This window comes from Carassius carassius, chromosome 42 (genome assembly GCF_963082965.1).
Source record: "Carassius carassius chromosome 42, fCarCar2.1, whole genome shotgun sequence".
Taxonomy (NCBI): domain Eukaryota; kingdom Metazoa; phylum Chordata; class Actinopteri; order Cypriniformes; family Cyprinidae; genus Carassius; species Carassius carassius.
The window spans coordinates 14,597,793-14,614,051 of record NC_081796.1 but is presented as its reverse complement, the minus strand read 5'-3'; the positions used below and the strand labels follow the sequence as shown (position 1 = coordinate 14,614,051).

Here is a 16,259-nt window from a genome sequence, read left to right as displayed (position 1 = left end):
ATTTTCATGACTATGAGAATTGTAGAGTCACACTGAAGGCATCAAGGGCTATTTGACCAAGAAGGAGAATGATGGGGTGCTGCGCCAGATGACCTGGCCTCCACAGTCACCGGACCTGAACCCAATCGAGATGGTTTAGGGGTGAGCTGGACCACAGACTGAAGGGAAAAGGGACAACAAGTGCTAAGCATCTCTCGGGGAACTCCTTCAAGACTGTTGGAAGACCATTTCAGGTGACTACCTCTTGAAGCTCATCAAGAGAATGCCAAGAGTGTGCAAAGCAGTAATCAAAGCAAAAGGTGGCTACTTTGAAGAACCTAGAATATGACATATTTTCAGTTGTTTCACACTTTTTTGTTATGTATATAATTCCATATATAATTCCACATGTGTTAATTCATAGTTTTGATGCCTTGATAAATATATGTATATATTTATATATTCAATATTTAGTAAGTTTATGCTTAAAACATATCGGTATCTAGAAACATAATCTTGGTTTGCCTTTTTAAAAAAGATTAAATAAGATAATTTTTTTCTTATTTTAAGCATAAATTTCTATATATTTACATTTTAAAGTAATTAAGTAATTTTCCTTCGAACAAAAATGGAACTTAATTTTAGTATTTTATATATTTGTAATGGAAAACACGACAAAAATGTACAAAACTTTATGTTTGCTTGTTTTGACACTATGTGAATGAATTTTGATTTGAATCCGTTTAATCAATCTAAACGCATTATATGCGTCTGCAGTAGAGCGAACACATACAGTTTGATTTATTTTAAGCTATTGGGCTAAACCCTTTTCAGGGGATGGTGGCTTCCCCCATTCAGCTGCAGCAAACTAGAGGGAGAAATGGAGTGAGTGAGTGAGTGAGTGAGATAGAGAGAGAGAGGGAGAGGGAGGGAGGGAGTGCATTAGTAAGTGTCTGAACAAGTTATGCAGGGGAGTTACCCGGGCAACCGCACATCCTGTGTTCATTCACTGGATAGGGCTGCACAAAGGACACTGGGCTCCTACACAAATCCACCTATCAGCATTCACGAGACTGACACAGGCGTGCAGCTGCTTCTTTCTGTCTCAAAAAGAGTATTTTGTGTTTTCTGCACCCTCAAGAGCCTCAGCACCAAACTTCAGACTCATTCCCTCAACCATTCTTCTCCCGCATGCTTCAGGATATCCGTCGCTCTCTTTAAACGCACACTAATGTCCATTAAAGCCCAGCAATCAATCAGAGCAAGTGGAAGCTGTGCTGCTATGCTGTAGTCTGGAATTGGGCACACATTTGCTCAATTACTATTCCTGACGCCAGGGGTTTTCAAACTTTTCGGAACCAAGAACCCCTCAAATATGATGACTGCTTTGAAATAAAGAATGCCATAAATCTGACATGTATTAAATGATGAGCGTTATTGATGAGTGGGCTACAAGTCAAATGTTAAACTTCTAATTTATCACCCTACATCCCCTCTCTCTCTCTCTATCTCTCTCTATCTCTCTCGCTCTCTTTCAGCACTTCCTCTCATAGCCAGACACTCAATCTTTATTGTTCCTCTCCTGTTCCTCTGTACTCATAATACTTCATCCTCTTTTAGATCACCCATCCTTCACATTCCTTCTTTTCCCTTTCTCTCCTCCCTCATTGTGTTTTATAGTGTCTGCTTCTGCTAGCACTGCCCCGACTGTGCAAGACCACCCAATCAAAGGCGCCCGGGTGGCGGGATACCACCACAGCACCCATGCTTCCTAGAAACTGCTCCGTCCCTGCAGAAACAGCTCATCCCTTAAATGAATAATCTTGTAATTCTAAGCATCTGTGCTCTCGACTGTAACCTGTATGTTTTTATAAAGGCTATTTAGCAGATGAAACAGGGGAAGTGATCTTTATATTCGACATGGAAAGGTATGCAACCGATTTTACAATACTGCAGTGTAATGTTCCTTTACTAATTAAATAACAAATAGTTTATGTGTCTCATTTTGAAATAGTGTTAATTTTGTTTCCATGACTAAGACAAGATGAAGATGAGACAATATTGACATCATTAAACACGAACTCTGATAAAATTTCTTAATATTTTCTATTACAAAAAGAGGAGAAATACTATAGACCTACACGAGTTTTGCAACATATTAGTGTTCTTAGAATGTTTAATAGTTTTGCATCAACACCCAATCCATTGACACATGCAAAATACCATGCTTGAAGACAAAGAGCCATAGCATTTCTCTCCAAAGGCACCATTCCTCATTGGTTCACTCAAATCCTGAGGGTGTGACCCCCTCACACTTTAAAGATCACCAGATCATGGGGGTCTTTTATATTCTGAGAAGATGAGGATGCCTTGCTTGAAGTCTTCCAAGAACACCCAAGTTTGAGCCAGGATGTGGCCTTGTCTTTCCATTAACCAAAGATCCTCAGATTTCAGATCCTCTACATTTTGAGCTAATTTGCTACAATAGTTTGAAAAATGTTGGTAAATAAACAGTTAGTGGTAGCCATTGACATCCATAGTATGAAAAAAAAGATTTTCATTTTTGAGTAAACTGTCCCTTTAAAAGGACACATTTTCTGCCCTGTTTTTTTACTTTATCTTTGCGATCATCCGCACATGGTCTCTCTTAAAAAAATGTGATGATCTGAAAACATTGAAAAACATATATGGCCAGCCCATGTTCCTTCACACTGTCGTTTGCCCTGCTCGTTACTACTAAATCTGCCATCAAACACTTTCAGTGACCAACTGTAATAAATCGACATGTAGATCTTACCTACTGTTTGCGATTGTGGTTGCTTACTAAATACACTTCTGTACAGAAACCTCTGTGCCACAAAACAAAGTATATTTTGTTGTTGCTATAATTTTGAGCAAAATTATTGTGATTATCTGTTTAACCAGTACGCAGCAAGAACAACATTTTTTAATTGACTAAAACTAGACAAAAAATTCCCAGACTTTTAGTCAACTAAAACTTGACCTTACTAAATATGATTCACTAAATTAATTCACTAAATAGGTTCACTAAATATGATAAAAACACCTTAAAGTTAAAGATTAAAGATTAAAGCAATAGTTCAAAATTGGTAATTCCTTCATCATTTACTCACCCTCATGTCATTCCAAACGTATGAATTTTTTCTTCCGTGGAACACAAAAGAAGATATGCTTACAGTAAAACGAAATGGTTAAGCTATCAACTTTCTTCACAATATCTTCATTTGTTTTCTGCAGAAAAAAAAACAAAAAAAAACTTGAGGGTGAGTAAATGATGGCAGAATTGTCATTTTTGGGTAAACTTTCCCTTTACCAACACGGCTTTGTGAGTTGGCCAGCTCCTAACCTGCATAAAAACTGTTTATTGGTCTATTTAAAATGGTTTTCCAAAATGTATAGTGTGATTGTGGCTCAAATCACTTGGAGGATGTGACCAGCTAAATAGATTGCCTGTGTACCTTTAATGGACACATGGATGAGCTGTTTTCATTTTCCAGGTCCTGCTCGGTTTAGCGTTCTGTCAAGTATGAATGTGCTGGTGAAAATGAGAGTGAGAGAGTGTGTTCAATAATTGAGTGTTCTTAAAATAGAGAATAAGTGCTGAAGTGTAAGATGTCAGTGGTTGTCAAATTGTGTACAAACATGTACACAAGGGTGTAAACCCAATCTTGCTGTGAGGTGAGATGGGCTTCATGAAAATTGTCAAGAAATGTCTATGTCTTATTTCAACCTAAAACCAAAGAGGGGATATACAACAGTTTATACAACAGTTCCTTCTGGTTCTCAAATCTGATTGGTTGAGGAAGGAACACCCTTTCACCGTTTGTATCACTCCACTTCCCTTATATCCCGTAACAATCATTCAGCGTTCATGAACCCGCCGAGAGCAGCCTTACCTCGGCCAGATCTTCTGCAATTGCAACTAGCTCTAATGTCTGTATAGTAGTTAAACATGAGATATAATTAGTTTATAATGGGTAATTCTAACAGGGAATCTTTGGTCTCATTAATCTATTATTAGTTCCAAAGCAAATAGTTTTGGCTTAGGGCAAAATCTCATCATGTTATATTTTATGTAAATTTAATGCTGTATATTACAGCGCTGCCTTTGTACTTTTGCCTGAATGACTAACAAAATAATAAATACATTGTAAACACTCATGAGGGTTGGATAGATGAGCTGTGTGTTATGACTTACGCTCTTGGAAAGTAGTGAAGAGTATCCGGAAGCGGCTCTTTCGGCTGCCCTCGTCGGCCCACATGCGGACCACGCCCAGCGTGGACACCAGCATGATGTCGTTGGCCACCGTGCTGCAGAATTTATTCCTCAGGTCTTCCACCGAGCTGCTGCCGTCATACACTGCCACAAAATTACGTTTACATTCATTGGAGTTCTGCATCTCGTAGTCTAGGATACGCAAGTAGATCTGAGAGGGAGAAGAAAAGAAGGAAACACAGACTTTTACACCCATTGGAAATCTATTACGTCTAACACACAGAGAACTTGATTTTCACAAAGGAAATGGACACTTCTTTCGAAATAATCTTTTTTTTTTTAATTCACCCATCCCAGTTGGATTGCCTGGTAAACTGTGTTAGCTTTAACAACAGATCTCTGGAGTCAGAAAGGCCTCACATTGATCATAATTGCAAAGATAGATCAATAACAAAAACACAGAGGGTTATGTTTAAAATTCAGCTCGTACTTAGAATCAAAAGGTTTCAAAAGTTGCAGTGATGAGCTCTCAAAGCATGTAAAAAAACTACATCCACTCACAACAGCTCCTTTGGGCTCTCTCAAAACCAGAGAGGTGTTAGAACAAACCGTCTGTTCTCTTCTCACTCAATCTAACCCTGATCAAGCTTACTTCACACCTCTCCTCATCCAGACTCCTGTTTACACCATTTGAAATATTAGAACGTTCTGATAACATTTTTTGGTATCACATATGGGTAAATTACAACAATGTTGTAAATGTACTTTTCCTATAAATTTCCCTAACCATTATAAACAAAGTAACACTATTTGACAGAGTCAAAACTTATATCAGCACACAGTGTTCTCCTCTCAGCGGTTGGAGTTGAGCACTTGGTGTTCCATTATGACAAGTAAATGAAGCAACCTAGTTCAACCAGTGAGCAATGGCTTGTGTCTTACTCAACAGCTCAGAAAATCTTCTCATTTTAATAACATTTCATTCAGCACATTTCCACTTTTATAGGGGGACTGGTCCGTGTATCATTTCAGCAATGTTGGTTGGTTTGTCTTTGTATATATATAGTATATATATATATATATATATAAGTAATGAACTAGTGACACCATCGTCTTTCTGGACTGCTGTAGTGTGTACAATCTCTCATCATCAGCAAAAACAGGGGGCGTCATGTGTACCCACACTCTATATAAAACCCCACTTACTCACTCACATCCAACATGAAACATACCGTATGAGTTTCCAGTTCCCTCAGAGAATCACATGAAATGGTTGGAGAATCTCTACAGTATGTGCCAGCTTGTTAAAACTTGTTAGTCACAATTTACTAGGTGGAATATGAGAAATGTGTGAGATGGTAATTAGACAGAATTGATTATATAAAGCATTAAGGAACCCGACCGGTTATTAAGACAGACTCGTCTAATAATCTAAAAACCTTAGGGCAGCTGAGAGCAAAATCCAGAAACTGATCTGGAAAGTACATCCACTGACAACTGAGTAGCCAAACACTAAGACTGCTGTAGTGAAAGGTTCTGTCTAGAGTGGCAGGAAGGAGACCAGGGTCGGCGTACGGGGCTCGTGAGACTTTATTTAACAGATTCAAAAATAAAACAAACAAACGCGGCAGGTGCGCGCACTTCAATGAAGTCTCCTCTGCTTCGGTACTGCAGCCTTCTGTCTTTGGCAGCTCACCAGCTTCACTCGCTCACGAGTCCCCGTCTCTCTCGTCCTTCGCAAGCTGTCGCGCTCCTTAAATGTTGGTTCCCCACGCCAATCACTGCAACGAGATCCAGCTGTTACTTGTTTCTCACCTGAACCACTTACCGCCGCTCGTCTCTTCACTCGCTCTCCCGTTGCAGACTTCGCTAAACCACGCCTCCCCGCCACATACCCCCACCCCCCGACTCAGGCCGGGGAGCCATCCGGCTTGCAGCCATCCCCCCCCCCCCCCATTCCTGGAGAGAAAAGTCGGCCACAGCCATTTGAGCCCCCGGCCTGTGAATCACCTTGAACTTAAACGGCTGTAAAGCTAGATACCAACGGGTGATTCGCGTGTTGGTATCCTTCATGCGGTGGAGCCACTGGAGGGGCACGTGGTCCGAGCAGAGGGTGAACTCCCGTCCCAGGAGGTAGTAATGAAGGGTGAGAACCGCCCACCTGATGGTCAAACACTCCTTCTCTATGGTGCTGTACTTAGTCTCTCTCTTTGAGAGCTTCCGACTAATGTACAGCACCGGCCGCCCCCCCCCCCCCCCCCCCTCCTGGGACAGGACTGCGCCCAGCCCCCTGTCCGACGCGTCGGTCTGCAAAAGAAAGGGGAGAGCACAATTAGGAGAGTGCAGGAGCGGCCCGCCACACAGGGCCGCCTTAACTCGGGTAAAGGCCCGTTGGCACTGCTCCGTCCATTGGACCGTATCCGGTACCTCCTTTTTAGTGAGGTCAGTCAACGGGCTGGTGAGGTCTGAATAATGAGGAATAAACCTCCTATAATATCCCGCCAGCCCCAAGAACTGCCTCACCTCCTTTTTGGTCTTGGGCCTTGGGTTGGCCGTTAGCCCCGCCCGCCTCAGCCCCCTTAGGACCGCCCTCACATGCTCCATATGCCACTGCCAGTCCCCACTATAGATGATAATATCATCCAGGTAGGCTGCGGCATATGCAGCATGGGGCCGCAGCACTCGATCCATGAGGCGCTGAAACGTAGCCGGGGCCCCGAACAAGCCGAACGGAAGCGTAACAAATTGGTGTAATCCGAACGGCGTGGTGAAGGCTGTCTTTTCTTTGGACATGGGAGATAAGGGGATCTGCCAGTATCCTTTGGTTAAGTCCAATGTCGAATAAAAACGAGCCGTGCCTAACCGATCGAGCAACTCGTCAATTCGCGGCATTGAATAAGCATCAAATTTGGAAACTGCATTCACCCTGCGATAGTCTACACAGAACCGTACCGAGCCGTCCGTTTTGGGCACCAAAACTATCGGGCTCGCCCAATCGCTGTGTGACTCCTCGATTACCCCCATCCCCAGCATGGCCTCTAATTCAGTTTGAACTACCTTTTTTTGTGTTCAGGCAATCTATATGGCCGGCTGCGAATTACGACACCCGGCTCTGTCTCAATGTGGTGCTGAATCAGGTCCGTACGACCAGGTAGGGGCGAAAACACGTCCGCAAATTCTACCTGCAACCGCGCGATGTCAGTGAGCTGCGAGGGCGAGAGGTGGTCCCCTCCTAGGGCCAGTGCGAGGGGTTTTCTTTTAATAATCACTTCTGGCCCGAGATCCTCCTCCCCACTCACTACCTTCGCTAGCAACACTAACTCCTCCTCACTCCATTTTTTAAGGAGGTTGAGGTGGTAGATTTGCCGTGAGTTGCCTCTATCTATCCGTACTACCTCATAATTGAGATCCCCTATCCGCCGTGTGACCTCAAAGGGTCCTTGCCACTTGGCTAAAAATTTGGAGCTAGAGGTTGGCAGTAATACGAGCACTTTATCTCCCGGTGTAAATTCTCGCAGCTTAGCTCCCCGGTTATATAGCTGGCTTTGTCTGCCCTGGGCCTGGAGCAAATTCTCCATAGAGAGCCGCCCCAGTGTATGGAGTTTTACGCGCAGGTCCAGGACATATTGAATTTCATTTTTGCTATCCGAGTGTCCGTCCTCCCAAGTTTCTCTCAGGACGTCTAGCACCCCCCGGGGCTGACGTCCATAGAGAAGCTCGAAGGGGGAAAACCCCGTGGAGGCTTGGGACCTTGCGCACAGCAAATAAGAGGGGTTCTAGCCAACGATCCCAATTTTTCGCGTCTTCTTGTACGAACTTCCGGATCATGGTTTTTAATGTGCGATTAAACCGTTCGAACAGACCGTCCGTTTGTGGGTGATAGACGCTGGTACGCACCGCTTTAATGCCCAACAATCCGTACAATTCGCTTAACGTGCGTGACATAAACGCGGTGCCCTGGTCCGTGAGAATCTCCTTTGGGATTCCCACGCGGGAGATTAAACGAAACAAGGCGTCCGCCACACTCTTTGCCGAGATGTTGCGGAGCGCCACTGCTTCAGGATACCGTGTCGCGTAATCCACTAAGACCAACGCGAAACGGTGTCCCCGTGCGGATCACTCTAACGGCCCGATCAGGTCCATACCAATTCGCTCGAAGGGGACCTGCACTAGAGGAATAGGGAACAAAGGCGCTTTTGGAACGGCCGGTGGGTTTACCAACTGACATTCCCGACAAGACGTGCACCACCTGCGCACGTTCTCGTGAATGCCCTGCCAAAAGAATCGGGTCGTTAGGCGATTTAGTGTTGCTGCTACTCCTAAGTGCCCTGCCATAGGATTACAATGCGCCGCCTGGAAAAGCATTTCCGGAGACGGCTCCGCGGTACTAACAGCTGGGTTGTATCTTCCTTTGTCTGAGCGTCGTGGGTCACTCGATACAACCTGTCTTTAATAACGGCAAAATACAGGTGGGATAGCGGACGCTCAGGGTGGAGGACCCGCCCATCGATCGAGCGGACCTGCTCGAAGGCATGCTTAAGCGTCTCGTCCTGGGGTTGTTCCAGGGGAAAGTCATCGCGGCTGGCAAGGTTTAGCCTCGCCACGCCGCTCGGTTCCCCTGGGACCGCCCCGCTAGGTCCTGGGACAGATTCTCCCACCTGAGCGCTCGCCCCGCCCCCCGGCCGGTTCTTTCCCCCGACGGCACCCGCTGTCAAATACCCCAGTAAATGCTGGAACGCTGGCCAATTAAACGCTGGGAACGCTGGTCCCCAAAATTAGCGGATGCCGGAGGCGCGGACTAATGGCCACCTCCACATTATGCTTTTGGCCGCGAAATTTAATACCTATGGCTTTTAATGGATATTCCCTTATATCCCCATGCACGCACCTCACCTTAACCATGCGGCCCGTATCCAATCCCCCGGATTGTATCAGGCTTTGATGGATGGAGGTCTGGTTACAACCTGAATCCCCCAGAGCCTGATAGGTACCCCCCTTAATACTCACAGGTATTTGGTACAGCCCGGCTTGATCGGGGGCAGCCTGCGGGTCGTCCGGGATCCGGACCAGTGTCCCCACCTCCATCATCGGGCACCTATCCACAAAGTGGCCCGGATCCCCGCAACGTCAGCAGGCTGGCCCGGGCCTCCCCGCTGCCCTGGTGGCGGGAAGTGGCTCAGGGGATTGACGTGGGGAAGCAGCCGGAGAGTTTTCACTCCCCTGTTGCTGGGGTGCGGCCATCCCTCGTGCGGGACCTCGTGCCCCGGCCGTAGGCTCCATCGCCACCCTCCAGCGGGGTGCAGCCCTCGGTGGCCCCACCCAACGGGACCCAGGGAGAGGGAGAGATTTCGGAGCGGGGGGGGGGGGGGGGGAGACGGGGGAAGAGAGAGAGAGAGAGAGAGAGACAGCCGGGAGGGGCTAGCCGACCCCGGAGCATGCCGCCAGCTGATCCTCCGCCAGTTGGATGGCCAGATCCAGCGACGCCGGGCGGTGGCACTGGACCCACTGGGCGGTCTTCTTTGGGAGGCGGGAGATGAACTGTTCCAGCACCACCGCGTTGATGATGGACTCGGCGTCGCCGTCCCCGGCCAACAGCCATTTGCGGCACGAGTCCCGGAGCTGCTGTGCCAACACAAAGGGTCGGCCCGCTTCGAACAGCTCCAGCGACCGGAAACGCTGGCGATGTTGTTCGGGGCTGAGGCCGACCCTCTGGAGGATGGCTCGTCTCAGGTCGGCGTAGACCAGGAGGTTCGGGACGGGCAGTTGTTGGGCCGCCTTCTGGGCCTCCCCCGACAGCAGAGGGATCACCCGGACGGGCCAGCTGTCCATCGGCCACCCACTTGCCTCTGCCGTCCGCTCGAACAGGTCGAGGAACGCCTCTGGGTCGTCAGCGGGTCCCATCTTGGTGAGCGGCATGTGGGCGGGCGGGGCGCTGGGGGAGGCCGTCCCCATCCGACCCTCCCAGTCCAGCAGGCTCCGGAACAGCTTGCGGTCCTCCTGCTGGACCCGCATCATGGCCTGGAACCGGTGGTCCTGGTCGGCCCGCAGATCCAGCAGGGCCTGGTGGTGTTCTTGATGAAGACCCGCGAGCGATGTGATGATGTCCGCAAATGATGATCCCGACGGAGTCTGCATGGCGGATCGTTGGCGAAAGGTTCTGTCTAGAGTGGCAGGAAGGAGACCAGGGTTGGCGTACGGGGCTCGTGAGACTTTTATTTAACAGATTTAAAATAAAACAAACAAAGGCGGCAGGTGCACGCACTTCAATGAAGTCTCCTCTGCTTCGGTACTAGTGTTGTCACGGTACCAAAATTTCAGTATTCGGTACCGATACCAGTGAAAATCCACGGTTCTCTGTACCAATTTCGGTACCAAAGCAAAACACCAAAATATGCTAATTAAAAAAAAATAACTTTTTATCACTAAAAATAAAACCAATGCCATTCTTTATACTTATTTACAATTGTGTTTAAAGTTTTTCTACAAGTAATATAATTATGAAAAACAGTAAACAAGTTTCACCCAAATTTAATTTGTCTTTTAATTTATGAAATTTAAACACATTTTATTTTTTGGTAAATAAAGGGGATTTGCTATTAAAATTAAAACATGGAAGAAATATTGTGTGATTAATTTTTACTTAACAGTAGTAGCAGTATCACATACATTTTACAAAATAATAGTAATATTTCTAGCACAATGCCTTTATGTAAAAATGAATTTGTAATGAATGCACATTTTTCATTTATCTGAACTTAAGACTGGTGGTGATGCTTAAGACATTTTTGTTTATTGAGGGTTTCTGTAAAAAAAAAAAAAAGTAATAGATCATAATAATTATTATTAAAAGATAATAATACTACTAATTCTACTACCATACTAACAATATACAATGCACTATGGATTGATGAGCTGCTGGGTTCATGAATATTAATCACTTTGTCTGCGTTCGGTCGAACTGATTTGCTGAAATCAAAACAGGGACGTTAATAGATGAGCGCCAGCCAATGAAATTGCCATTTGCGCATTAGCTCCGCCCACTACCGGAGAAACCGGCATATCTTCTGCTTGTTCGAAAACATGAATAATTCTAAATGAACTACATTATTTTGACAGGAGAAGACAACAAAGAATATAGTTTACATGTAGCATGTCGATTCAGCATGGTAAGACTCTCGCTCTCTCTCTTTGCATGTGTGAGAAACAGAGCTATCAGCAAAGCGACGGCGAGTCATGCTCCTTCACACAGAGTTTACAGTTCGGCAAATACCATAGACAGTAAAAGAGGCAAATACAGGTGTACTATGCGTCCATTGAGATGAATTGAAAAGTACAGATCGCTTGATGGAGAGAGAACTCTGAAGCGCTCGGTCAGTGTTCAGCGAGTTAAAATATATCTGCGCCAATCTTATAATAGACTCGAACACACACGCACTGGCGAGTAAAATCTAAGAATTTATTAGCCAATGGCTAACAATAGACATAATTTACTCGCCCTTAGTAAAATTTATTCACATAAGCCTGCGGGTCGTCCGGGATCCGGACCAGTGTCCCCACCTCCATCATCGGGCACCTATCCACAAAGTGGCCCGGATCCCCGCAACGTCAGCAGGCTGGCCCGGGTCTCCCCGCTGCCCTGGTGGCGGGAAGTGGCTCAGGGGATTGACGTGGGGAAGCAGCCGGAGGGTTTTCACTCCCCCGTTGCTGGGGTGCGGCCATCCCTCGTGCAGGACCTCGTGCCCCGGCCGTAGGCTCCATCGCCACCCTCCAGCGGGGTGCAGCCCTCGGTGGCCCCACCCAACGGGACCCAGGGAGAGGGAGAGATTTCGGAGCGGGGGGGGGGGGGGGGGAGACGGGGGAAGAGAGAGAGAGAGAGAGAGAGAGAGAGAGACAGCCGGGAGGGGCTCGCCGACCCCGGAGCACGCCGCCAGCTGATCCTCCGCCAGTTGGATGGCCAGATCCAGCGACGCCGGGCGGTGGCACTGGACCCACTGGGCGGTCTTCTTTGGGAGGCGGGAGATGAACTGTTCCAGCACCACCGCGTTGATGATGGACTCTGCGTCGCCGTCCCCGGCCAACAGCCATTTGCGGCACGAGTCTCGGAGCTGCTGTGCCAACACAAAGGGTCGGCCCGCTTCGACCAGCTCCAGCGACCGGAAGCGCTGGCGATGTTGTTCGGGGCTGAGGCCGACCCTCTGGAGGATGGCTCGTCTCAGGTCGGCGTAGACCAGGAGGTTCGGGACGGGCAGTTGTTGGGCCGCCTTCTGGGCCTCCCCCGACAGCAGAGGGATCACCCGGACGGGCCAGCTGTCCATCGGCCACCCACTTGCCTCTGCCGTCCGCTCAAACAGGTCGAGGAACGCCTCTGGGTCGTCAGCGGGTCCCATCTTGGTGAGCGGCATGTGGGCGGGCGGGGCGCTGGGGGAGGCCGTCCCCATCCGACCCTCCCAGTCCAGCAGGCTCCGGAACAGCTTGCGGTCCTCCTGCTGGACCCGCATCATGGCCTGGAACCGGTGGTCCTGGTCGGCCCGCAGATCCAGCAGGGCCTGGTGGTGTTCTTGATGAAGACCCGCGAGCGATGTGAGGATGTCCGCAAATGGCGATGATGATGATCCCGACGGAGTCTGCATGGCGGATCGCTCTCCTTCCTGTCCCGGGTTACGGCACCAGTGTAGTGAAAGGTTCTGTCTAGAGTGGCAGGAAGGAGACCAGGGTTGGCGTACGGGGCTCGTGAGACTTTTATTTAACAGATTTAAAAATAAAACAAACAAAGGCGGCAGGTGCGCGCACTTCAATGAAGTCTCCTCTGCTTCGGTACTAGTGTTGTCACGGTACCAAAATTTCAGTATTCGGTACCGATACCAGTGAAAATCCACGGTTCTCTGTACCAATTTCGGTACCAAAGCAAAACACAAAAATATGCTAATTAAAAAAAAAAAACTTTTTATCACTAAAAATAAAACCAATGCCATTCTTTATACTTATTTACAATTGTGTTTAAAGTTTTTCTACAAGTAATATAATTATGAAAAACAGTAAACAAGTTTCACCCAAATTTAATTTGTCTTTTAATTTATGAAATTTAAACACATTTTATTTTTTGGTAAATAAAGGGGATTTGCTATTAAAATTAAAACATGGAAGAAATATTGTGTGATTAATTTTTACTTAACAGTAGTAGCAGTATCACATACATTTTACAAAATAATAGTAATATTTCTAGCACAATGCCTTTATGTAAAAATGAATTTGTAATGAATGCACATTTTTCATTTATCTGAACTTAAGACTGGTGGTGATGCTTAAGACATTTTTGTTTATTGAGGGTTTCTATAAAAAAAAAAAAGTAATAGATCATAATAATTATTATTAAAAGATAATACTACTACTAATTCTACTACCATACTAACAATATACAATGCACTATGGATTGATGAGCTGCTGGGTTCATGAATATTAATCACTTTGTCTGCATTCGGTCGAACTGATTTGCTGAAATCAAAACAGGGACGTTAATAGATGAGCGCCAGCCAATGAAATTGCCATTTGCGCATTAGCTCCGCCCACTACCGGAGAAACCGGCATATCTTCTGCTTGTTCGAAAACATGAATAATTCTAAATGAACTACATTATTTTGACAGGAGAAGACAACAAAGAATATAGTTTACATGTAGCATGTCGATTCAGCATGGTAAGACTCTCGCTCTCTCTCTTTGCATGTGTGAGAAACAGAGCTATCAGCAAAGCGACGGCGAGTCATGCTCCTTCACACAGAGTTTACAGTTCGGCAAATACCATAGACAGTAAAAGAGGCAAATACAGGTGTACTATGCGTCCATTGAGATGAATTGAAAAGTACAGATCGCTTGATGGAGAGAGAACTCTGAAGCGCTCGGTCAGTGTTCAGCGAGTTAAAATATATCTGCGCCAATCTTATAATAGACTCGAACACACACGCACTGGCGAGTAAAATCTAAGAATTTATTAGCCAATGGCTAACAATAGACATAATTTACTCGCCCTTAGTAAAATTTATTCACATATGCGAGTGATTTACTCGCAATGTAGAGGCTGTTTTGACGGTTTTCCGTGAATACCTTTAAATTGACACTGGTTTTACTCAAATGAAACAGTAAAATGCTTGTGAAGTGACTCCGAACAGTTCTGGTGATGTTGTATGTCCTCATTACTGCAAGCGTCATGCGCTTCAGTCTATGTAGTAAACAAACCATTCATTCATTCACACAGAGACGCGCAGAACATGCAGGATGCAGATTTCAACCAACTTTTGCGGCTTAACATTTACAGATACTGGTCCATATGGAGATTTGATTTGATTAATTTATGCTAACTTTGACAAATTCCGTGACTGTCCATATTAAAATGTAAGTTTCATTTTCATGACTGGATTTTGAGATTCTGTCCGCGTGTTCTGCTTCGCGGAAATCATAGCGCTGTATGCATCCAGAACCGGGTTTGAACGGGTCCTCGGTACTACCGGCACTTACAGAAACCTGGTACCGTGACATTTTAATTTTTTTAGTACCGACTTGGTACCGAAGTACCGGGTCTTTTGACAACACTAGTTATAACCAACAGACCGCTGTGCGGAGTATAACAGACCGTTGCCATGAAAAACAGAGTGTTGCTATGGACTCACAGGATTCTAACCGTAGAGACGGAGCGGACTATTTTCTTTAGCGGAAGCAATACAATCGGGTTTAACAATCGGGGGAGAGGGAGCGCTTCAGAACTCCTGACCTGATATTTAGATACTATATTTCAATAAATATATTTGTTTGACAGGGAAGCTGTGTGCAAACAGAAATATATATTATTTAGCAAAAAAAAAAAAAAACCATCCCAGAAAAAAGGGCACTTTCTCTCCAGGAATAAAAAGGGCAGGTGCTCAAGCCCCCTTTCATGTCTATGTGTGCACGTGCCTGCTAGGCTACACAATCATGGGGAAGACTGCTGATCTGACAGTTGTCCAGAAGACAATCATTGACACCCTTCACAAGGAGGGTAAGCCATAAACATGCATTGCCAAAGAAGCTGGCTGTTCACAGAGTGCTGTATCCAAGCATGTTAACAGAAAGTTGAGTGGAAGAAACAAAGTGTGGAAGAAAAAGATGCACTACCAACTGAGAGAACTGCAGCCTTATGAGGATTGTCAAGCAAAATCGATTCAAGAATTTGAGTGAAGTTCACAAGGAATGGACTGAGGCTGGGGTCAAGGCATCAAGAGCCACCACACACAGACATGTCAAGGAATTTGCTGAACCACAGACAACATCAGATATGTCTTACCTGGGCTAAGGAGAAGAAGAACTGGACTGTTGCCCAGTGGTCCAAAGTCCTCTTTTCAGATGAGAGCAAGTTTTGTATTTCATTTGGAAACCAAGGTCCTAGAGTCTAGAGGAAGGGTGGGAGAAGCTCATGTGTTTTTTGAAAACCAAAGTCACTGCACTCATTTACCAAGAAATTTTGTAGCACTTCATGCTTCCTTCTGCTGACCAGCTTTTTGAAAATGCTTATTTCATTTTCCAGCAGGATTTGGCACCTGCCCACAGTGCCAAAAGCACCAAAAGTTGGTTAAATGACCATGGTGTTGGTGTGCTTGACTGGTCAGCAAACTCACCAGACCTGAACCCAGAGAGAATCTATGGGCTATTGTCAAGAGGGAGATGAGAAACAAGAGACCAGAAAATGCAGATGAGCTGAAGGCCACTGTCAAAGGAACTTGGGCTTCCATACCACCTCAGCAGTGACACAAACTGATCACCTCCATGCCATGCTGAATTGAGGCAGTAATTAAAGCAAAAGGAGCCCCTACCAAGTATTGAGTACATGTACAGTAAATGAACATACTTTCCAGAAGGCCAACAATTCACTAAAAGTTTTTTTTTATTTTTTTTATTGGTCTTATGAAGTATTCTAATTTGTTGAGATTTTTTTGTTGGGGTTTTGTTAAATGTGAAATTAGTAGAGCTATTGTATCTCTGCTCTGTATCTCAATAACTCAAGTTTTTTCCCTTCTAC

General features: G+C 45.8%; 1 protein-coding gene across 2 annotated transcripts in view; it reads right to left on the bottom strand.

Moving 5' to 3' along the window:
- Window positions 1-16,259, bottom strand: part of LOC132124035 (neuropilin and tolloid-like protein 1) — a 110,206-nt gene that overhangs the window by 8,651 nt on the left and 85,296 nt on the right. For both annotated transcript variants that reach the window (XM_059534772.1, XM_059534768.1), the window contains exon 7: window positions 4,199-4,427. In XM_059534772.1, coding sequence (XP_059390755.1) covers window positions 4,199-4,427 — 229 coding nt within the window. The remainder of the gene's footprint in view (window positions 1-4,198; window positions 4,428-16,259) is intronic.